Here is a 24,957-nt window from a genome sequence, read left to right as displayed (position 1 = left end):
GTGGATTTCAAACCAAAACTAATTAAGAGAGACAAAGATGGTCACTACATCCTTGTGAAGGGAAAAATCCAAGAGGAAGAGATGAGAATCCTAAATATACATGCACCAAATATGAATGCCCGCAACTATACAAAGAAAAATTTTTTATTTTGGTACTGGAGCTCGAACTTGGGTCCTTGCACTTGCGGGGCAGGTGGCGGCACCACTGAGCTATATCCCCAGTCCTCCAAAACAACTATTAATGGACATGAAAAACCAAATAACCACTAATACAATTGTATTGGAGGAATTCAATACCCCACTGTCACAAACAGACAGATCATCTAGACAAAAAATCAACAGCGAAATTTTAGAACTGAACCAAGCTATTGAGAAAATGGACATAATATATGTTTACTGAGTGTTCCACCCCACAAAATCAGAATATACATTCTTTACAGCTGCACATGGGTCATTCTCCAAAATAGACCACATGCTAGCTCATAGGACATGTCTAAGTAAATGTAAAAGAACTGAAGTTACCCCCTGTGTTTTATCAGACCATAGGGCAATAAAATTGGAGGTCAATAACGTAAGAAACTGCAAAACTCCCACAAAAACATGGAAGGTGAATAACACCCTCCTGAACAACCAATGGGTCACAGAGGAAATTAAAGCAGAAATTAGACAGTTTCTGCAAGTAAGAACCAAGAAACATCATGTATAGGTACAAGCACCCAATGATAAATGCAAATGTATTGTATACCTAAAATGTACCAATAAAAGAATTAAAAAATATATATATATATATTCAGACATATGAAAATGAAACAAAATACCAAAATTAGGGCACATACCAAATGTGGTTATAATAAAGTTTATAGCAATAAATATTTACATCTAAAAATAAGATCTCAAATAAACAAAGCTAAACCTTCAGAAAATAAAGAACAAAGTAAGCCTGAAGGTAGCAAAAGAATAATGTCTGATTAGAAATTAATTGGAAACTCTAAAAAAGAAAAGAATTGACAAAACCATGAGTTGTTTTTTAAAACTAAAAACAAATTATAAATTTTTAGCTATTCTAACCAAGAAGAGATAGACTGATGATTAATAGATACATATGTATGTAGATACATAGATAGATAGACAAGACTAAAACAGGTAAAATTAGAAATGAAAGAGGAGGCATTACAAGTGATAGAAAAAGAAAGAGTCCTGTGAGGCTTCCCAAATGGTGACCAGAAGGGGACACCTTCTATTTAGAAGAGCTCACCTATCCTCAGTCTCACACTCCATCCTCATAGCTTTAGTTTAATGGAAAAATAAATGGTCCTGTGATAGACTCCAGGTGACCTTCTAAGTGGAATCTAAAACAACTGAATTCATCAAAACATGACAGAAATGTTGATTATATAAGTTGCAGGTGAAGGGGAGAGGAAGATGATCACGAAAGGGTACAAAATTTCAGACAGGAGGAACATCTTATTTTCCTGAGTTCTATATGCAGTGTGATGAATATAGTTAATTATAGAGAATTGTTCATTCTAATATGTTTAATACAGGAAATTAAAAGCCTTATCACTATAAAAATGTTCAGCATTTAAAGAGACAAGTATATTAATCAATTTGATGTAATTATTCTAAATTGTATTCCTAAATCATTGCTATCATTTGTACTCCCACCTATTCATATAAATACACTTTAACAGTATACAACATAAAAAATAGGGTTGTTTTATCTGTTTCTCTCTCTCAAAATACATTTCCTTTTTTGGGGGGGGCACTGGGGATCGAACTCAGGACCTTGCGCTTGCAAGGCAGGTGCCGGAACCACTGAGCTAAATCCCCAGCCCTCAAAATACATTTCTGTACTGTGTTCACCTTCTTTTTCTTCTCACCCACAGTTGACCAGAGGTAACTGCAAATGCAGAGAGTAAAACAGTTGCATCCATTTTCCTACAAATGTCTCGAGTTCATCTTTGTTTATAGCCAAGAAATATTCCATTATGTACAAATACCACATTTTCTTTATCCACTCATCTGTTGATGGGCATACAGGCTGCTTCTAGGATTTAGCTATTATGAATTGTGCTGCTATACACATCGATAGGCTTGTATCACTGTACTATGATATCTTTAGCTTTTTGGGGGGGTACCAGGGATCAAACTTGGGACCTTGAGCTTGCACAGCATGTGCTGGAACCACTGAGCTAAATTCCCAGCCCATTTTTAGCTCTTTTGTGAGCTAGCTGTGTGGGGAATAGCTGAGTCAAATGCAATTTCTAACTTTAGTTTTTTGAGAAATTGCCATTTCAATTTCCATAGTGGTTCTACTAATTTTCATTCCTGCCAAAAATGTAGGAGAAAAGGTTCCTTTATCATCACAGCCATGTCAACATTTGTTATTTGATTTCTTGTTGATTGCCACTTTTTCCTGGCATAAAATCTTAGCATTATTTTAATTTGAATTTCTCTAATGGCCAAAGATGTTGAACATTTTTTCATATGTTTGTTGGGCATTTGTACTTTTTTGAAGTATCTATACGTTTTAGTTGCCATTTCTTGATTGGGTCTTTTAGGTAGTCTAATATTTTTTGGGTTCTTTACATATTCTAGATATTAATTCCCTGTGAGGAATAAAGTTCTGAATCTTGAAACATTCTAGTAGGTGAGAAAGAGAGATCTGGACCACAAACCATTTCCTGCCTTGAGACTAGGTAAATGATGACTGGTAGAAAAAGAGTGGCTTCTGCTTCTCACTTAGGGAAGCTCATCTATCCTTAGTCTCACACTCCATCTGCATAGCCTCAGTTCAATGACAAAAGGTCCTTTGATGGACCGCAGTTGACCTTCAGCTTGATGATAGGGGCACACACCAAGACAGAAGAAACTCAGCACAGAGACTGAAAATTGCCAGATTCCCTTCCTCTGCAACTCCTAGTGGCCCTCCTTTTAGCACTCTCATTCTTGGGCATCCCTCTTGACCTCACACTTGACTCCCACACTTCCAGTAGATCCAACTGTTAATCTAGTTCAGGACTAGTGCTGGCCTTGAAAACACTACAGGACCCATCTTCCCATGCTTGCTTTCTAAGTCCCATGTATGAGCCTAACCTCAGAGAAGGAGCTTTGTGGCAGATGTTGAAGGTGTCTCACTCATAATCCATGATTCCATTCAGGCCAGCCTGACTTATACCTCTTGCATCTCTAGCTCTTTGCATAGGCTTTTGTTTGGCCATTAGAAACCACTGAACCTATGTTTGCAGCTGGTCAAAGCAGTAGCCCCTAGGAACAGCCTTTAACCAATGATGAATTATTAGTGGACAAATGCCTAGCCTTTTGCCACTCAGGACAGACAATACTAAGATGTATTTTGCACTTGTTTCCCAGAGCCCTACTTGTCTACAAGGGACACATGCTTGGCAGTGCATGACTCACTGGCTTCCAGCTCCTTCCTGTGTCACTTTCTCATCTCCCTACTGATATTTTCTGGAATCATCTCTCAAACTAACTCCTTTGATTTGAATTCTTTTCTTTTTATTTAATTAACTTAATTGGTGCATTTTAGGTGTACACTATAATCACATTCATCATTGGGAATTTGTACCTATATGTGATATATCTTAGTTCTTGCTTTATTTTCCCATTCCCCTTCCCTCCTTTCCATCTCTCTACCCCTCCCTATTTACAAAAGCTTTGTTTCCATTTTTTCCTTCTTTCCTCATATTTTGTTTTTTCTTTTCTTTCCTCCTACTCTCCCCCATACAGTATGGAGATTCCTCAAAAAACTAGGATTAGAATTCCCATTTGACCCAGCTATTTCCCTTCTGGGTACTTTCTCAAAAGAAGTAAAAGCATCATACCTCAGTGAAATATATGCATCCATGTTTATAGTGGCACAGTTTGTAACAGCTAACCCAAATGCCCATCAACTGGTAACTGGAAAAAGAAGATATGGGTTTTTTAAAAATATAAAATGGAGTACTGCTCAGCCATAGAGAACAATAAACTAGAGACATTTATAGCTAAATGGATACATATCAAGGCCATACTCTCAAGTGAAATAAATAGGACACACATGTGTAAATACCAAATTGTCTCTTTGGTGTGAGAAACTAAAAGTGTAAATGAGGGCCAAAATGTATAATAGATAATGTGAAATAGGAAGCAGAGGTTCATTTGAATTCTTTTCTCAGCATTCACTATTGGCAAATACCAACATAGAATAGAGCCTTTCCCTAAACAACATAGTATGAGCCTTTCAGGCCTGACCCTTAGCAGTTTCCAATCTGTCTATGTTGGAAAGGTGGGGGTGGGGATGGGGGTGGGGAGTCAGACACCAAAGCCAGTGAGTCAGTGTTCTTCTCCTATCCAGCTTCTAGGACTCACCTCTGTGGCTACGAGCCACAGTCACAGCAGGGACACCAAATACCAAGTCTGCAATCAAGTCCAGGAATAGGTCTTTCTTTTTGAAATGATCATCTGTCCCTCCTAAATACTTCTCGGTGACCACAGGAGTCAGTTCCTCAGGGATGTTCTGAAATGCATGAAGAAAGTGACCATGCCTACCTGGTGAGTAATGTGGCTTCTCCAGGCAGGGAGGCAGGGTTCACTGATGGTGATTCTCTCAAGCCCTGTGCAAATCCCCGCTTGGCTACTGAAGTGGTGTGGAGAGCAAAAGGTTGAAATAACCTTAAGAGACCTCTGAGTCTCTTGAGAACATAATGAATGGATATGTAGCTGGCACAAAAACAAGGATGGTTACTTGTAACGAGAGTGGTTAAATAGAAAGAGTTCGAATGTCTGCAGTGCAAGGGAACGTTATTCCCGGAGTTGTAAAGATACATTTGACCTTTTCCCTGGAAAATAATTAGGCGCTGAATTATGTGTAGAGGAGGGGTTGGGGATTGTGGAAAAGGTATATAAAGGGCAATAAAGTGGGAAGAGGGTCCCCCCTCCGCCTCTCTCCTTTTTCTTTTCCTCAGAGGTTGTGTTTTTCTTTCATCCTCTCCCCTCCTCTCAGGTACTGTTCGACTAGTGATGGCTGGTGCAGTCAAAGTGGAAAGGGCAGAAAATGCAGATCGAACCTCAGATCCCACTCTTTTTTTCTGCTTTTGAATTTGGTTGGTGATTTGGGGCAAGACCCCTACCCTTCACTCATTGTCAACCAGCCAATTCCCATTGATTCCCTAGACACTTACAAGAATGGAGTAGGACTTCCACAAGAGTGATGCGGCTGTCTGCTGGTCCAGCTTGCCTTCAGAGATTGGATAGCCCATCATCTGTTTAAAGAATGGTTAAGAATTTTCAAATCATCAGAAGTAAGTAACAACCAAACAGGCCAACCAACCAAACCAACATAGAATACAGATTCTTTGTTGGTCTCTGATAGCCCTAGGCCTTTTGTAAGTTTGAAAAAATAAATTAAATAAATAGACTTACAGATGAAGTTCAAAGAATACAAAGAATACATCATCAGCACATACTATTTATCATAAGGGGACACAACAGTCACCCAGGCAGTAGGGAAAGATTTAGGCCAGGACACTGTTGAAGCAGAGGACTTAGGGACAGAGGGTACTGACTATTCCACAGACTCAGTTTACTGAGGAAAACAAAATCAATCAGTATGGGTTTGTTCCTTTGATAACCTCTGGGATCCTTCTGAAGTAAGAACTATAGAACTCTCAGCATGTGACACCTCTGTCCAAACCTCTGCATTTGTAGACTTGACCTGTATGTAGACTCTTGCCTGGCTTCTAGTACATTAAGGCCTTGTATTGAATGACCCCAGGCCTCTAAGATGCCAATCTGAGAACACTCAGTACTACCATAGCGGTCATAGGCACACAAGCAATTACCTTAGAAAGTTTGCACTCATCAAATTTTTTTTTTTTTGTCCTTTGAGATATAACTCTCTCACCCAAAACTGTTCTCTCAAGGATCTGATTGAAAACTTTTTGGAGTATTTTGAAACCTGTTTGAAATGTAGATATTTGCAAAAGTAACTCTTGACCTTCCAGCCAATCTCTCACTTCAATTACACACCTGCTTCTTGTCCTGGAGACAAAGAAGTCTGTTTCCCTGCAGATGGGTGTGCATGAACAAATCCAGTGTTCTGGCCAAATGGTCTCACACCTCATACTTGCAGTGCCTTCCTGAGCTCACCCACCTTGGAAATGTTTCCATCCTTCGGTGTCAGGGATTTGTACTCATGTCATGCATGATCACTTCCCTACTGCCATCAGTAAAACCTGTCCTACTGCTTTAACTAGTTTTTAGCTTTATCTTTGACAGAGGAAAAGCTCTTCTACTCCTTTAGAAGCCAGTTTTAACTCAAAGAGAAGGTACTTTCTCTGAGTCTTTCCAATGAGGGGCCTGAGAGGACGTGTGGAGATCAATGGGACCTGTGAGTGCAGGCCCAAGGGGAAGCTATTGTGCCCCAGGCTGACTCTCCTGAACTCCTGGCTCCTAGCCCTCTTTAGGCTTCCTGGGTTTTTTCACCTGCACAATTATTACTTCTGCAGGCTTCCCAGTCCTACTTTAATATCCTTTAAAGGGAAAACAGAGTGTTTGGGGATAGGGGTTGTCAGAGTTACACCATCCCTGGGACAGCTGAGCCATTCTGGAAGTTTCCAAGAAAATGTCCACTTGTGCCAATGAGGACAGCTTCTCTGGGCTTAGAGAGGATCTTGGAGAAGGAAGAATTCATAGCAGCAGAGTTTAAGGTAAAACAGGAGATAGGAGGCTCATGCATTCTCACCATTGGAAGGATCCAGCCAAACTCTTGCTTGTTGATTCCCACTATGTAGGGGATGGTGTGGAAATTCTTTTCTTCCAGAATCTCTTTAGGTGTCTTTGACAGTACTACTCCATCAACTACAGTGGGCAAGAAAGGATGGCCCTGGGAAAGAGAGCAGCATAATGTCTGTGATTACCCTGCTCCAGGTGAAACTCATGTCCTACTCTGTCTGTCTGAGGTCTTGGCCAGCAGATACTCCATGGTTGGGAACAGTGGCCAGAGGAACTCAGGACCTAATAAGAGGGCTAAGAAGGGTTAGCAGTGTTAAGATGATGATGGCAGGACAAGGGGAAAAGAAATCCTTACCCAAAGTAATATATGTATCAGATATAGTATATATTTCATTTTCAAAATGTATACAAGGTATGATCAAATTATATGGTGCATGTTTAAATAGAAAATTTTGTTACAGTAACAGACACATTTCCATTAATACCCCTTGTTGGGAGCAATGGTACATAATTTTAGGGAAAAATCATTTGGTTAACCTAGTTCTCCTGCCTACAGCCCAGCTATGGAATTCCGGGACATAATTGCATTTTGGCCTCTGGTCACAACTGAGACCTCAATGATCTGGTGATGCTGTGATTCTCCAGGACAAGAAACATCCTGGGAGGAACAAAACATCCACTCAGTTCCTCATTATTCTTGGACCTTTACCATCTTGTTTACGCAGATGTACAGAACTCTCTGCAAGCCATTTGTTACCTTTGTTTCTCCCGATGTACTGAGTAAAAGGTGTAGTAAGCTGGGGGCTTTTGTCTTTGCTGCCCTGAGCAGTGCTGATCAGATCCAAAGCTCAGCTTCTCAGTCTCATTTTTCTACCTTTCCTGTAATTCGCCATGTGCTTCCATGGCTCACGGGAGACCAGGACTCACTCCAGAGATTCTGGTAAAGTCCCCTTCCCCTGTTCCCTACAACCCCTCAAAATATTCACTTTAAAACACACTAATCCCATCTTTCTTGTCACTTTCTGAAGCAGCTCTAAAAGTCCTCTTTCATAGTTGCCTTTAGGAAATGTGATAAATAAGCAGTAACTTGTGCTGCTTAGTGCCAGCCAATGGGAAGGCAGACGTATAAGGAAGTTATGCTGTATTCTTACCCAATTTATGCACTGGATCTGGCACCATGCTATTTCTGGCTGTTTAAGTCAAAATCACCATGAAAGGTAAACATTTTGAATAAATTCAGGACATCCAGGCAGCCACAATAGTACAACTATAGACAGGAGGCCTTTCAAACTCTTCAGAAAGTGGTAGTAATATAGTGTGTTAGAAGCAAAGGGAAGTGTGAGACCTAACCAACTCTATTTTAAAGTTTGACTCCATCTTAAAATAAGACAGTGAAGTGGCCTTGACATAAATTTCACTTCACTGAAGTCAACTATTCCCCTAGTCTCCTTTGTGTCCATAAAATAATGATAAAATGTCCTTGCTGTGGGACAACAGATAAAAAGACACAGCTCCTAACTCAATCCTCTGTCTGCCCAGAAAACAGATGCTCCCGGGCCCATTATCTATAGAACATTCTGTCAATGTGCTGATTGTTCCTTTTTCCCATAAACTCTACATGCAGCCACCCCTCAACCCCCCATGCTTGCTAAATATCAACCAATCATGTAACTGCTAAATGAAACATCCCCAAACCTTGCAGTAGCCACAATAAAAACCCTGCTGATTTGGAATTCGGGGCTCTCAATCCTGATCCGCTGTGTCGGTGATGATTGAGTGCCCCTGCTTGAGCTTGAATAAATGACCCTCATGTGTTTACATTGGAATTGGCTCCTTGATGGTCTTTGGGGACTTCGCGATCTGGGCACAACATTTGGGGGCTCGTCCAGGATCCCCAAGACCCTCAGGATTCCCATACTGGAGGGTTGACGCTGGCTGGTGAGTGTTTCTGTGTTTGTAAAGTCTGGGGCCCATTTTCTGGGAAGGTCGGCAAATGGTCTAGGCGGACGCGCCATGAGGGCCGCTGACCTGGGATCCTGGAAGACGTTCCGGGATCCTTCTGGAGGGGGCAAAGTGCCCCATGAGTATGAGTCTGTGGGACTCCTAGGGGGATGGTGCGGGTCGCTCCTGCGCTACGGCGTGAGGCCGCCATCCCATGCTTTTTTGCTTTTCTGTTGTGTCTGTCTACTGTGTTGACTTGGACTGAGATGATGGGACAGACTGTGACTACCCCCCTTTCCTTGTTAACAGGTCATTTCGGGGAAGTTAGAAAGCGAGCACATAATTTGAATTTAGAAATTAAAAAGAGAAAGTTAATCACCCTTTGCAGATCAGAATGGCCAACTTTTAAGGTAAACTGGCCACCAGAGGGTACATTTGACCTAGAAACAGTCAAAAGAGTTAGAGAAGTTGTTTTTTGTCCCCGAATGGGACACCCTGACCAGGAACCATACATCGTTATCTGGGAAGACCTGGTGCAGAACCCTCCCTCTTGGATCAAGCCCTTTTTGCCTCCACAGAAACAGCCACCTGCAGCAGTCCTAGCAGTGCATAAGAGAACCACCAGAAGAGACTGCCAAAGAAGAGAGATCGACTCCAAAGCCACGGCACCGCTATACCCAGTTCTCCAAGGAGGAACTGAGGAAGATCTCCTTTTTCCCCCTCTCTACTGCCCGCACCCTGCTCCTCCACTCCCTCCGCCCACCCTGGGGGCAGAGGGAAGAGCTCCCACAGGGTCGGCTATCAGGGCGGAGGGAGGAGCCCTGGCGGGGGAGGAGGGAAGAGCCCCAATGGCGGCAGAAGGAAGAGCCCTGACGATAGCTGGGGAGGAAATACATACCTGGGCGGGCATTGCTAGAGGGGATGGCCCTGCCCCAAACACCCGCAGCCTCCACACAGCCTCACCAGTGGTGGGGCCGACGGATTCCACTGTCCTCCCATTGAGGGCAACTGGACCCCCTGATGAGCATGGCAATCAGCCTCTCCAGTACTGGCCCTTTGCCACTAGTGACCTTTATAATTGGCGCACACAACACGCCAAGTTTTCTGACAATCCCAGGGATCTAATTCAACTGTTGGAGACTGTTTTGTTCACCCACCAGCCCACCTGAGATGACTGTCAACAGCTCCTCCAGATCCTGTTCATGACAGAGGAACGTGAAAGGATTCAGAACGAGGCCAGGAAATTGGTTCCTGGCAACAGTGGTCAACCCACCCTCAATGTTGACACTATCAACACTTCTTTTCCTTTGTCCCGGCCCGACTGGGACTTCAACATGGCAGAAGGTAAGGAGAGACTCCGGGTCTATCGCCAGACTCTGTTGGGAGGTCTAAAAGCAGTGGCTCATAAGCCCACTAATTTGGCCAAAGTAGGAGATGTTCAACAGGGTAAAGATAAAAGTCCAGCGGCTTTTTTTAAAAGAATCCTAGAGGCCTTCCGTAGATATACTCTCATGGATCCAGAGGCCGCCAAGACTAAGGCAGCTGTTATTATTCATTTTGTCAAACAGGCGGCGCCAGATATTAGGAGAAAGTTACAGAAAGTAGACAGGTTAGGAGAAAAGAGTATTCAGGACTTAGTGGCAGTGGCAAAAAGAGTATATAACAATAGAGAGACACGGAAGAAAGACAGGCAAAGGCTAGTGATCAGCAAACTAGGAACCTAGCTCGGATCCTTCTTGCCACCACTGCGGGAGAGCCAAAGGAACGTGAACGTCATCTGAGAAAGATTGTGACAGAGGACAAGGTAAGGAGGAACACAGGAATCGCCCCCGATTGGGAAAGAATCAGTGTGCTTATTGTAAAGAGGAAGGCAATTGGGCCAGAGAATGCCCTAAAAGGCCAAAAAGCCACCCCAAGGCCCCCATCCTGGCTATGGACTAACTGAGTCGCTAGAGGGGATGGGGTTCGGCACCCCTTCCTGAGCCCAGGGTAACCCTAAAAGTGGGGGGGAAACCTGTCGAGTTCCTAGTGGATACAGGAGCTCAACATTCAGTTCTACTTGAACCTCATGGCCATGTCTCTGACAAAACTTCCTGGGTACTAGGAGCCACAGGTATAAAAAAATATTCATGGACTACCCGAAGAATGGTAGACTTGGGAGTGGGCCGGGTAACCCGCTCGTTCATGATCATTCCCGATTGTCCGTATCCATTACTCGGGAGAGATTTGCTCACTAAGTTGGGAGCCCAAATTCACTTCCAACCAGGGGGTACAGAGGTCCTTAATCAAAAAGGCAAACCGATCCAAGTGTTGACTGTAAACATAGAAGATGAATACCGGTTACACCAAGGGCCATCTCCACCAAACTCTGAGATGGACAAATGGCTTGCAATGTTCCCTCAAGCCTGGGCTGAAACTGGGGGCACGGGGCTGGCTGTACGCAGATCACCTGTATATATAGAACTAAAGCCAGGAGCGGACCCTGTCTGCATCTGCCAGTACCCTATGTCCCTAGAAGCCTGACAGGGAATAACTCTGCACATCAGGAGATTACTTGCTCAGGGTATTCTAAGGCCCTGTCAATCGGCCTGGAACACTCCTTTGCTGCCAGTGCAGAAACCCCACTCAAATGACTATCAACCAGTGCAGGATCTCTGTGAGGTAAACAGGAGGGTCATAGATATCCACCCCACGGTGCCTAATCCATACACCCTTCTGAGCTCACTTCTCCCGAGCCGTCAGTGGTACACAGTCTTAGACCTCAAAGATGCCTTCTTTAGTCTTCCACTGGCACCCAAAAGCCAGCATATCTTTGCATTTGAATAGAGTGACCCAGATCAAGGCCTCAATGGACAATTGACCTGGACCCGATTACCTCAGGGGTTCAAAAATTCTCCCACCATCTTCGACGAGGCCCTGCATGAAGACCTGGGTGAGTTCCTCCTCCAAAGCCCCCAGTTGACTCTGTTACAATATGTAGATGATCTCATAGCAGCTGAGACACAGGAGGACTGCCTAGATGGAACCAAGAAACTCTTTTAACAGTTATAGGGGGACTGGGATACTGGGCGTCTGCCAAAAAGGCCTAAATCTGCAAACCTGAGGTAAGCTACCTGAGGTACATACTTAAAAAGGGACAAAGATGGCTATCTGATGCTAGAAAAGAGACAGTTCTTAAGATACCTACACCAGACTCTCCTCAAAAAGTTAGAGAATTCCTAGGATCAGCTGGCTTCTGCAGCTTATGGATACCCAGGTTCGCGGAACTTGCGAGGCCCCTTTATGAGATAACTAAAAACAATCAGGCCTTTCAATGGACAGAGAAACTACAGAAGTCCTTTGATCAAGTTAAGGCTGCTTTGTTGTCAGCACCAGCCTTAGGCTTGCCTGATGTCACTAAGCCCTTCTACGTTTACATTGATGAAAACAAAGGAGTCGCCAAGGGTGTCCTGGTCCAATATCTGGGCCCATGGCGCTAACCAGTAGCATACCTGTCCAAGAAACTTGATCCTGTTGCAGCTGGATGGCTCCCATGCTTGAGGATGATCGCTGCTGTAGCCTTGATGGTCAAAGATGCTGATAAGTTGACCTTGGGCCAGGAACTACATGTGACCACCCCCCATGCCATTGAAGGGGTTCTAAAACAGCCTCCAGATAGATGGCTCAACAAAGCCCACCTAACCCACTATCAGGGCCTGCTCTTAAACCCAACCCGAGTTGTCTTCCAGACCCAGGCCACCCTAAACCCGGCTACTTTATTGCCTGACCCAGACCTAGAGGCCCCACTGCATGACTGTGCTGACATCTTGGCTCAAGTACATGGGACCAGAGAGGATCTGAAAGATCAACCATGGCCAGATGCTGAAGATACCTGGTACACCGATGGGAGCAGTTTTGTTCAAGATGGCCGAAGATATGCTGGGGCAGCTGTGGTCACTGAGACTGAGGTCGTTTGGGCTGAACCTTTGCCCACTGGAACGTCAGCACAGTGAGCAGAGCTCATAGCATTGACCAAGGCGCTGACTCTGGGAAAGGGCTGAAAGCTAAACATATACACAGACAGCAGGTATGCTTTTGCCACTGCTCACGTACATGGGGCCATCTACAGAAAAAGAAGGCTGTTGACAGCTGGAGGAAAGACTATTAAAAACAAAGAAGAAATTCTTGTCCTACTGGCGGCCCTATGGCTACCAAAAAAATTGGCTATTATCCACTGTCCTGGGCACCAAAAAAATGATACTCCAATTGCCCGAGGAAATAATTTAGCCGACCAGACAGCTCGAAAAACAACCTTAGAGGCTGATCTGACACTGACCATTCAACAGCCTGATCCAAGGGGCACTGCTTTACCAGAACAACCTCAGTACACTGAGGCAGACTTAAAATGGATAAAACAATTACCCATGCCCCAATGCCTCAATGGATGGTAGAAATCCTCTGATTGTAAAATCATCCTGCCTGAAGCACTGGGAGAACAAGTTCTCTCCAAAATACACCAAGCCACCCACATGGGCACCCGAAAGATGCAGGACCTCCTGAGACATGCAGAGATAAAGATTCGAGATGCCAACTCCAAAATTGAACGTATTGTTACCACCTGTAAAGCCTGTCAATTGACAAATGCTACCCACAACAAAGCCAACCCAGGCAATAGGCTGAGGGGAAACCGACCTGGAACATATTGGGAAGTGGACTTTACCAAGGTAAAGCCTGAAAGGTATGGCTATAAATATCTGCTAGTGTTTATAGATACATTTTCAAGATGGACAGAGGCCTTCCCCACCAAACATGAGATGGCACAGGTTGTGGCCAAAAAGCTGCTAGAAGACATCTTGCCAAGGTATGGTTTCCCAGTAATGTTAGGGTCAGACAATGGACCCGCCTTCATTTCCAAGGTGAGTCAAAGTTTAGCACAGATACTGGGGGCAAATTGAAAATTGCATTGTACATACAGACCCCAGAGTTCAGGACAGGTAGAAAGAATAAATAAAACCCTAAAAGAGACCTTGACTAAATTAACCTTAGAGACTGGCGGTGGCTGGGTGACTCTCCTACCCTATGCTCTCTATAGGGTATGCAATTCGCCCTATAAAATGGGACTAACCCCTTTTGAGGTCATGTTTGGGATACCTCCTCCCATTATCCCTAACTTTCAATCTGCGGTACTTGCTGAATTTGATGATCAAAAGCTGTTATTTTCCTTAAAGAGCCTCCAGCTTGTTCATGAAGACATCTGGCCTAAATTAAAGGCCCTGTATGAGTCTGGACCACCACCTGAGCCCCATCGCTATCGACCAGGGGACTGGGTTTTTGTCCAAAGATATCGACAGGGAAACCTTGAGCCTTGCTGGAAGGGACCCTATGTTATTGTTTTGACCACGCCCACCACTCTCAAAGTCGATGGGATTGTCTCGTGGATACATTACACTCACGCCCGTCTCGCAGATCCACACTCTGTTCTAGAAGACTTCATCCCATCATGGCAGGTGTCCAAAGACCGAGACAACCCACTCAAACTCAAACTGCACCGTCGTCAGTCATAATTATGGCAACTGTACTTTTAACATCGGTAAGGGGAGGACAAAACCCACATGCTCCTCTAAACCTAACCTGGGTTATCATTAGTACCTCCACAGGTGACATTGTTAACAGTTCATTTAAAGTGGCACTGCTGCTGACCTAGTGGCCTGCTATAGACTTTGACCTGTGCCTGCTAGCAGCAGGAACATGGGATATTAGAGACTGGGAAACAAAATCAAGCTTGGTTCAAATCTTGGTTCAATTCCTCCCCATGGTTGACCACTCTGATCTCTACCCTGCTGGGACCATTACTCATTTTGTTACTCCTGTTAACATTTGGACCTTACCTACTTAACAGGCTGGTATCCTTCATCAGAGAACGCATTAGCGCAGCACAGCTGATGGTACTTAGGTCCCAGTACCAACCAGTTTCTGAAGACCTAATAGAATTGGCCCCCAGAGGTCCATGATTGGTCCTCTATAACTTCATGAGAAAGGGGGAATGTGAGACCTAACTAACTCCATTTTAAAGTTTGACTCCATCTTAAAGTAAGACAGTGAAGTGGCCTTGACATAAATTCTACTTCACTGAAGTCAACTATTCCCCTAGTCTCCTTTGTGTCCATAAAATAATGATAAAATGTCCTTGCTGTGGGACAACAGATAAAAAGACACAGCTCCTAACTCAATCCTCTGTCTGCCCAGAAAACAGATGCTCCCGGGCCCATTATCTATAGAACATTCTGTCAATGTGCTGATTGTTCCTTTTTCCCATAAACTCTACATGCAGCCACCCCTCAACCCCCCATGCTTGCTAAATATCAACCAATCATGTAACTGCTAAATGAAACATCCCCAAACCTTGCAGTAGCCACAATAAAAACCCTGCTGATTTGGAATTCGGGGCTCTCAATCCTGATCCGCTGTGTCGGCGACGATTGAGTGTCCCTGCTCGAGCTTGAATAAACGACCCTCGTGTGTTTACATTGGAATAGGCTCCTTGATGGTCTTTGGGGACTTCGCTATCTGGGCACAACAGAAGTATTTTGAGGGGGGCTAATGCCAATGTGTCTTTTGCTCTAATAATTTTTTTTAATTTTTTTTTTTTTTTTTGGTACCAAGGTACCAGGGATCAAACTCGGGTCCTTTCGCTTTCGAGGCAGGCAGCAGAACCACTGAGCTAAATCCCTGGCCCTCCTCTAATAATTTAAAAAAATTAAACATTCAACTTATTTTTCTATCACAAGTCATTCACATTATTCATAGCAGTTATGTGTACATTTGTAGTGAATACCCTCTGGGTGAGAACATTTTCATCACCCTTGTTTTATGTGTGGCTTGCTATTTAAAAGTCACTTTTTGAGTATAGAGATCTTAACAATGAATGAGTTATATTATGCATAATAAAACATTAGCCAAGGGCTGGGGGTTTAGCTCAGTGGTTCTGCTGCCTGCCTCAAAAGTGCAAGGTCCCGAGTTTAATCCCCTGTACCAAAACTAAAACAAAACAAAACAAAAACAACAATAAAACACACACTAGGCAGAAAAAGCTTAACATTTTCCTAACCTTGCATAACATAATTGTAAATTTCTTTGGCTTCTGCTTCACAACAATGTTGAATAGTATGCTTTTAAAAAAATTTGCCATCTTATGAATCCACAATTTTAGCTGCTTTTCCATCTTTTTATAGCTGTTCCACACACTATGAATGTTAATTAGTACTTTTCAGAATGGCTCCACCTACAGATTGGCAAATCTCTTCTTCTGGATGTATCCTTGGCTCATTAACACTGAACTTGTAGCTGAGAGCAGCATGACTCAAGCCTGAAAGAAGTGTATCTATCATTGTATCTTCTCTGTAAGGCTCATCACAGTCCCCTGGGGGTGGAGACACCATGTAGTTCTTTCTCACTATGCTTGTGGGACATTTTAAACAGAGAAATCACTAACAAAAAGCCACTAATTTAAAAAAAAACTAAGGCACTAAATAAATGACAAAAAGGACAATAGTTATGATTAGAGTGAAAGCAAGAAGCAAAAAGACTCAGTGTTTCCTTGTTTGACCTCAGATGGGTACCTAGGTATCAGGTGACTCAAGCTTCTCAGGACCCTGTGCATATATTGAAAATGTAGATTAGCCTGTCACAAATATTGATGTCACAGTTACAAACACATTTTAACCAGAAAGTGAATTCACAATACAGAATTCTTGATTACTGAGGTTTGACTACACGTCTCTATGAATATTTAAACTTAGCTGTTTTTGGATAAATGGTCAGCTTTGGATAAATGGCTAGGAGTAATTAAGCTCATCAGTGAAAGAGCAGGGACTGAGGCATGATTCCCAATTTGAGAGGAAGAAAAGATTAAGATGAGGGCCAGATCCTGCTGCAATAGGCTGGCAGTACAGAACATGCTCTGGGTGCAACTGCTGCTATGGTAGACAGGCTGTGCAATTCAGAAGCCAGCAAAAGCAGCAGCTCATGTGAAGGAAGATGTAAGGCAGGCAGTGTGGAGCTGCGGCTTGCCATCCGCAGTGGGCTCTGGGGGGGTGGGGAGCAGTGCTACTGACGGGCTAAGAGTGGAAATTTCAAAACAGTAGGCCAACATGAGCAAAGAGAAAGAGATGTCATTGTGTAGGGCTAATTTCAGGAACTTCAAAGACTCCAGAGTTGTAGGAATGCCTATGGACAAGGATGTGAGAGAAGGCCAGGTAGTAAGGTACATTTTCTACATATCTGGCACATCTTTGGCCCTTGGGCATTTTTTGAGGAATTGATTTAGTGGAGGCAAAGGGATTTGTCTTGTAAGCAAGGTCAGACTTATAAGAGGGGAAATATATGCTCTAACTTGTGTTTAGAAGGGTGAGTCTGGTGACACCAGAGGGCGTGGGAGTAAGGTGGGAAAGAAGAGGAGAAGACAGACACTGGGGGCCCGAGTTGGGCAGCATCCATGAAGGAACACTGGTGTCAGCCGCTGTGAGAATGACAGCTATTGCAGTGTCTGCACAGGGACACTAGGAGCTCCCCCATGAGGCTATGCACGTTGCCTCCTTGGGTCAGAAAAATCAGGGGCTTTCTTTCTTCTCTTTTTTCCCAGTGCACACCCTTTCTGTCAACAAATCCTGTCGATTCTTTCTTTAAAAGCACCCAGACTCTGCTCACTTCCTCCTCCTCACTGCTCCAGCCCTTATAAAATCCACCTGGACCCCTTGAGTGGGCTATGGCAGCACAGTGGCCTCCCAGATGTTCTCTCTGCATCTGCCCTGCCCCATCGCTCCTGTCTCCACATTGCAGTCAGAAACCTTTGTGAAATCTAAGATCATGTCACTGCTCTTTTCAAGGCTCTCTGAACTCACCCATCTCATGCTTGATCACAATCCAAGTCCATTCAGCGTCCACCCCCACCCACCTCCTGTGATCTCCTCAGTCTCCAGCCTGCTCCTTCCCCTCCTCCCCAAACACAATGGCCTCCTGCATCAGGGCCTTTGCAGATGCAGTTTCCTCCACCAGGAGCACTCTTCCTCCAGGTTTGCTGACAGCTGGATCGTTCCCTTCTTCACAGCTCAACTCAAGTGTCATCTACTCATCAAGTCATCCCCTGGCCCTTTTGTTTACATTCACATCACTGCCCTACTCTGTCTCCATTTCTCGCTTTCATTTTTCCCTTCCCTCTGATCATGTCAAGTACACCGTGTAGTTTACTTATTAATTTTTTCTGATTCACTCTCCCCTCCGTTTAATGGAAAAATTCAAACTGTAAGGAATCTTTTCTGTTTCACTATTATATCCCAACTGCTAAAATCAAGCTTTGGCTCATAGTTAATGCTTACTGAATCTTTGTTGAATGAATGAATAGATGCTATTTCATTCTTACAAAACCCTTAAGGGAAGTGCTAAGATACCCAGGGAGGGGGAAGAGAGAATAAAATTGTAAGACATAACGTAGCCAATGTCACCAGACCCTGGCAACTGTTTGGAAGTTGGACTTAGAAAAATAAAAGAAGATGGAGTTTCCTGGGTGCTGGTAGGAGGGTGGTATCCTCAGGGCTGAGGTCTTCAGTTCCCTTCCCACACAGCTAATATGCCCTGTGTCCTCCCAAGAGACTTGTCTTCCTCACTGAAGGTTCCTGAGCTCCCTATATAGTTATCTCTGCCCTCTTAGAGTGGCAGGTTCTAGTCTCTTCTGACAGGACCATTTTGGGAGGCAAGAATATGAGAGAGAGAGAGGCAGTAAGGCCATGAACACAGAATTAGTAACTGGGAGCACTGAGCAGAGAGTTAGGGTTGTGAATTCCAGTCTTACCTGTGGTTCTCCTGGCTGTGTTGCTTTGGTAAATTACATCCCCTTACTGGGCCCCAGCAATGTACATGTAAGGAGTGACTCACTTGATAACAAACTTATTCACTTCTAGTGAAAGGATGCTTAAAGGTGTTTAGATTCAAATCATATAATCAAGAAAGTAAAGGTTCTTACCTCTCTGGGGTCTCCAAAAAAATCCACACTAAAAAAATTCTGTGAAGAGAAAGGCAGAGGATGTGATGAGAAGGCTTCCTGGATTGAAGCTGATCCTTCCAGCTACATCTGATAGGTGTCAGGTTCTCCCTTCTGTTGCCTCCTTGGCTGGGCCCAGAGGAAGACCAACACAGGGGCTCCATGGGGCATGAGCAGAGGGTGGAAGAGTAGGAGAGGGCGGGTCAGACACCAGCAAGGAAAGGTCAGGCCCTGAAACCCAGAGTCTGGGTAACTGGAGCTTTGGAGAGGAAGTCTGCTGTTGAGGCCTGCCCTCTTCTTCATCCTTTCCCCTAATATTATCTGCCTGGAACCAACACCCTGAATGTCATCTTGGAGAAAAGTTAAAATGAGGTCCTGGCAGTGATGAGGATACCATACCCTTAGGGGGACAGGGGCTGGATGTTCCCAGATGTGCAGGAGACAGATTTCCAATCATCCCATAACCTCACCTCCATTCCCTCTTCCCCACATCCACTTCATGAATCTGTAAGTGACCCGAAGTCTCCATGACCCTGAACAGAGTGATTAGTTCAAGGATGGATCCATGCTAGTGTTGGTTCAAAAGTATTCAAGCCAAAACCCATTTCTAAAGTTGTCCATACATATACATATACATATACATATATATATGGTTTCTGAGTAGATAGTATGTAAATATGTATGGAGTGTTGCTCCTTTAAACCTCCTCAGGGGACAGATCTTGTCCAGACAAAAGTCAACAAAGAAAAGGGGAAAGATGTGAAATATAGGCAGACAGATTCCCAATAAAATCTTCAGAGCACCTGGATCCACAAATGATCTAACCCATCTGCTCCTGAACTTTCCAGTTACTCGAAGACTCTGTCACAACACATTCCTTTTTCTCTTCAAGTCAACTTGAGCTTTCTTATCTTGAATTACAAAATGCTTGCTTTTGAAAGCTTGATGAAAGTCAATGCAACCCACATATTTCTTTGCTGTGCATTCATCAAGAGGGCAATGTGACACTTTACATAACAGGTCTGACCGTGAAGAGGAAACAACCACTAGAGATGCCATTTATTATGAGTTGTAACACTTGTGAGGGGGTTGCTCTGTGTGTGTGTGTGTGGGGGTGTATTGGGTAACCATGGAAGCACTTCCACAAAAACTCAGAAAAATCTCAACAGATGCTCTGGTATCTTAGGTTCTCTGGATTTTCCCAGTCACTTATAATTTCCATATAAGCTGCATTCTCTTGTTATACTTAGAGAAGGACTAATATATTTGCTTCTTTCCAGGTATTAGAAAACAGCTATGTTTGAATACCTTGATCATCTTATTTAAGCCTGGTGTATTAAGACTGAATCCCAAAGCCCACAGTCCATGAGCATACAGGAAACAAACAGTGATAGAAGCTTGCTCTGAGAATCTAGAAGTATTCTCCAGTGACTAAAGTCCAAACAGAGAGAGTGGAGTCTCATGTGACTGCCTTCCCCACGGAAAGCAGTTCCCATGGGTGCTGGATCATCTTTTCTCTGAATGTTTGTCCTGCTGAGCTTCTCTTTGATGACAGACTGCCATAGCTATTTATCAGTCTTCCAGTGTTACCCCCACTGGTGATAATGAATATATCCCTTCTGAGCTCTCAACCGCATTTATCCTTTAAAATATATGATTCTTTCTCTTTGGATTATCCCTTGTGTACAGGAATAATGTTCAATTTACATCAGCATCACTTCTGTTGACATTCCACTGACTTATGGATTTATGGGTAAATGGATGGGTGGACGGAAGGATGGATGGGGGTAGGAAGAATTGATGGAGTAGGTCAATACATGAATTATTGACAAGTTGAATGGACATAGGGCTAAAAAGGAAAAGAACAACTAAAAGGTGATGGAAGATTTTTGTTTTTGTAGGACTAGGTGAAGGAGTACAGATAGATTTAGACTGGATGACTCATAATCATGATGGATTGAAAATATATGAATAAAACATTATCTATGGATTGATAGTAGAATAATGAAAATATCAGTGAATGCGATGGATAGAATACAAATGAATAAATGAGGCAGAGTGTCAGAAAATATACAAAACTAGGCTACTGCAACGTTAAAATTCGAATATTTTCTAAATTAATCAAGATAAATTGTGACATATTTCTGAAAAACTTTGTATTTAATAGTCTCAACTCAAAAATTCAAGATGGTGGAAACTTCTGAGAATGTTGAATCATTTATTTCTTTTCTTTTTCTTTTTTTTTTTTGGTACCAGTGATCGAACTTGGGACCTTGCACTTGAGGGGCAGACAACAGCACCACTGAGCTAAATCCCTGGCCCCTGAATCTTTTATTTCTTAAAATACATCTGAAAACAAAAATAACAAAATGCAAAGTTGTGAAAGAGCTAGGAGAGTATTATGCAATTTTTCATCATGGTATCATTGGCCCTTTTTTAATACTTGAGGAAATTCACAATAAAAATGAAATTCTCAGTTTGGATCAAGAGGCTAACACTGCCCAGGAGAGGTGAGAAACTGTTCCAGGTGGTTTGTCCAGGGTGAGAAGATGAAGCCTGGGACCAAGTGTGTAGACTAGGAACCACTACAATGGATGCACCTACCATTTTCAGAGTTGTCTCCAAGAGCTCATCCTCTGTCTTCTGTCGCAGGCAATGAACCATGATGGCTGATGTGGTGGTTTTGCACCCAGCAGTAACAGCAATTTTCTGCAGAGATCACAGGAAAGTTCTCTCCCAACATCAATTTCTGAATGTCATGGGGTAGCCACAAATACTTTAGACCAGCAGGTGTGAGTTCTTGGTCCCATAGAGTATTACCTTTGTTACTAGCTGGATTTGTGACATTATCCAGTTAAGTATTTGTATCTCCATTATATTATGTCTATTAAAATAAGCATGATGTTCTCAAACTTCAGTGTCTCAAGAAAGTCTGTGGGGACTAGGGATGAAGGGTATGAATTCCAGAATTTCTCTCTCTGTTTTCAATTACACCTCCTTTCCTTGCCATGTGGCCTTGGTTTCCCCATCCACACATCAGGGCAATGATTGTATTTATGTTATAAGGAGAGTTAATATACATGACATACTTAGGAGGGCACCATACCTCTTATATACTCAAACTTATTCAAAACTTCAGGAAGCCTGGATAAGACGATCCACACCAAGACTCTTTACAAAGTATAGGGTTGGGCCCAGGATGTAGCTCAGTGTTTCCGCTGCCTGCCTCAAAAGCTCAAGGACCTGAGTTTGATCCCTGGTACCAAAAAAAAAAAAAATCTAGAAAGTATAGGATGTGCTTTAAATGTGAACCCTGAAGGACTACTTCCTGTTCAGCCATCCTGAGTTCAGTAATCCATTGAGGACCTCAGCTGAATCCCACTATAGGAAAGACCCTTGATGAGTCCATGAGAAAAATGGAACAGGTAGGAGAGCTGTCCAAAGTGAGACCTACCTCAGCCAAAGGCTTGATGTCCTTCCTGAACAGAGCAGCAATGAGGGCCACACCACTTTCAGAAATGGCCTTGTGGAAGAGGTTTTTAGCTACAGGAGATAACACCTGGCAGGGGAGTGAAGAGGAGAAGAATTTATGCCCACAGGGAGGGGGTCAGTGACTCCCTTGCTCCATAGGGTTCCCTCCACTTGCTTCTCTGCCATGGCCACTCAGGTGGAAACTCTGATGTTCTGTGGACATGACAGCTCCTCACCTTTCCCTCTTGCTTCCCAGTCTCCCTTCTGGGGCCTGACGCCTGGCTTCCCAAAGAAAACCTCAGCTGGAAGGAAGTAGAGCTCAGAGTCAGGGATAGAATAGAAAGTGTAGCCACATGCTTTCACTATGATCGAAAGGATCAAAAGATGTTAGTAATTTCCAGAAAAAAATTGTCTCAGCATTTCCATTACTCATAGTATATTGTAAGAAAAATTGTCATAAAAAATGAGTTACATAGCTGCATGATAGAGCTCTTGTCTGGCATGCCTGAGACCTGGGTTTGATCCCAGCACTATTAGAAAAAAAATAAGAAAGAAAAAGACCTTGGAGACACACTAAGATATTTAAGGATGTTCATGCTGTTTATAATAGTGAATATTGGGAAAAATTCAAGGTGATAATGAGGTTGTGTAAACAAATGATTTTTCATTCTTTAGAATACTATGCAATAATAAAACATAGTTTAGCTTAAGAGCATTAATGTTTTAGTGTTTAGAGAAACATTTATGCTATGCAGTAATATTAAAGAAATGGTTTGCTTGTAAAAAAAATCTAAGACTTGTGACAGAGAGGAAAGATGAATAGAGGACCAGTAGGTTGGATAGGGGGAGAGAAGAAGGAGAGAGGGAGAGAGAGAGAGACAGAGAGAGAGAGAGAGAGAGAGAGAGAGAGAGAGAGAGAGAGGGAGACAGAGAGCCTTCTAACAAAATACAAAATACCCAGGTAGTGGAAATATAGATTACTTTTTCCCTTTTTGTATTTATTTGTACTTTTCCTTTTTCTCTAGATTAAAAAATACAAAAACATTTCCCTCAGAGAATTCAACCATGAAACCAATACATGTTTGAAAACTACAGGGAGAGGGCTCAACTCTACATTGCAAGAAGCTACCAGAATGTTCTATGACTGCCCTAACATTCCTTAGGGCCCATTCTCCATACCCTCAAGTAATTCCATGTCTAGTGTGTATCTCTGTCCCACATCCCCTGTCCCATCTTTCCCTGTTCCACTTTACATCTGTCTTTCCTCTCAGCTATCTCCCCCACCCCAATTTATCCCTAAGTCACAGAGACTGCTGCCCCCCTCCCTCTTGGGCATGAACAAGTCATCAGAACACTTCAGAGACAACCTCTGCCTGCTCTCAGAACTCAAGTTCCCTCAACATAGTGAACTGGCTTGGAGCAAAATAATGACACTTTATACAACTCATGTCCTTGCCTTCTTCCTATTTATAGTTTATACCCACCCCTACCTCCAAAGAGTCACAGGTGAATCCTCGTCATAAAATGATTAGGTAAAAAAAAGAGAATTCATCCAAGTGTGAATTTGAAGGAGGAATGTTGAAGCTGCAGCCTGAGCTGGAGATGCCTATGGTCCCAAGACATTAAGTTCAACCCTGGGGCCAAGGAGAATTTGAGCCTAGGCTCTCCACCATCTGATGCTGTACCATGAGTAGAGTCAAATCCAATCCACATTGTAAACAAAAGTGGTCATGGTTGGATTGGGTGGTCTTGAAGAGGTTCCATCAGAACCACGTTAAGCCCTGGGGTGGGACATAGAGTTAGGAACACTTACAAGAACAGAAACACTTTGACTACCAGCTGACTCTCCAAAGATGGTCACAGAGCCTGGGTTCCCTCCAAAGTTGGCAATGTTGTCCTGGACCCAGTGCAGCGCAGCCACCTGGTCTAAGTGACCCCAGTTCCCTCGGCTGTGTTCATCACCTGTGCTGTAAGAGATCAAGGTGGGGATGAAAGCAGAGATGACATGGAAGGGCTCCCAGGACCACAGATGGGCCTGGGGCTCTTGGTGAGCCTTGTAGAATAGTCTGAGTTGTGCATTCCAAAGAAAGCGAACTTCACCTGCCTCCTCTCATTCCCATAGCAGTGTCCTGTAGAGGACTCTATATTCATTTTTCCAGCACCAGTGGCCTGAGCATCTACTATGCATCCCACATGGCCTGAGAGCTAGTGCACATTTGGGAAGAAAACAAGCAGTCTCTCACTCCTCTGCTCACACAGTAGACTGCAAACAACAGGTGAAAAGAAACTATACTCTCAGATAGTAAAAGTAGGTTGAACCAAAGGTGCTCAGAGTGAAGAAAGAGGCATGGATAGGTCTTGGTGTGATATTTCAGCAAACTGCAACTACACTGATGGATGCTTAGTTTCATCAGAAAAGCCCACAGTGTACTAGGGCAGCACACATGAAAGGAAATGAGTATTTAAGATTCAGTAACATGAGGGCTGGACCTTGCAGGATGAATAGGAATTTGACAAGCAGGGTAGGCATTCTAGGCAGTGGGAGCAGTGTATGAAAAAGCTCAGAACCATGTCCACAAGGGTGGTTGGTGAATAGAAGTTAGGTTGGTTCAAATAATGAAGGTACTTGGATGCATTATAAAAGATTGTGGGAAGGGTGCCATAAACACTGACATGACAAAGGTAGTCTTGTGGTGGGCAGTGTATCTTTGCTATGATGCCTAATATGTTTGGATATAGTTTGTCCTCCAAGGGTTCATGTGCTAGAACCTGGTTACTAATATGGCAATTTTAAT

At 43.4% G+C, this 24,957-nt stretch overlaps 1 protein-coding gene and 1 long non-coding RNA gene across 3 annotated transcripts in view; one reads left to right on the top strand and one right to left on the bottom strand.

Moving 5' to 3' along the window:
• The window catches only part of LOC101725528 (liver carboxylesterase 1), a 42,496-nt gene that overhangs the window by 8,024 nt on the left and 9,515 nt on the right, over nt 1–24,957 (bottom strand). For both annotated transcript variants that reach the window (XM_004847906.4, XM_004847905.4), the window contains exons 5-11: nt 23,976–24,129; nt 22,146–22,250; nt 21,296–21,400; nt 18,674–18,712; nt 6,746–6,886; nt 5,184–5,264; nt 4,372–4,519 (exon numbers count right to left, since the gene is read on the bottom strand). In XM_004847906.4, coding sequence (XP_004847963.1) covers nt 4,372–4,519; nt 5,184–5,264; nt 6,746–6,886; nt 18,674–18,712; nt 21,296–21,400; nt 22,146–22,250; nt 23,976–24,129 — 773 coding nt within the window. The remainder of the gene's footprint in view (nt 1–4,371; nt 4,520–5,183; nt 5,265–6,745; nt 6,887–18,673; nt 18,713–21,295; nt 21,401–22,145; nt 22,251–23,975; nt 24,130–24,957) is intronic.
• On the top strand, nt 7,831–21,301 carry LOC110349927 (uncharacterized). Its single transcript, XR_015449234.1, has 3 exons — nt 7,831–8,673; nt 9,837–10,020; nt 19,972–21,301. It is a non-coding gene; the product is annotated as an uncharacterized LOC110349927 (long non-coding RNA).

Source organism: Heterocephalus glaber, unplaced genomic scaffold (assembly GCF_053883595.1).
Source record: "Heterocephalus glaber isolate CG9 unplaced genomic scaffold, H.glaber_assembly_v1.0 deba00000071, whole genome shotgun sequence".
In the NCBI taxonomy this organism is placed as follows: Eukaryota; Metazoa; Chordata; class Mammalia; order Rodentia; family Bathyergidae; genus Heterocephalus; species Heterocephalus glaber.
Note: the sequence above shows the minus strand (reverse complement) of the source record. Positions and strands in the feature narration are given on the sequence as shown.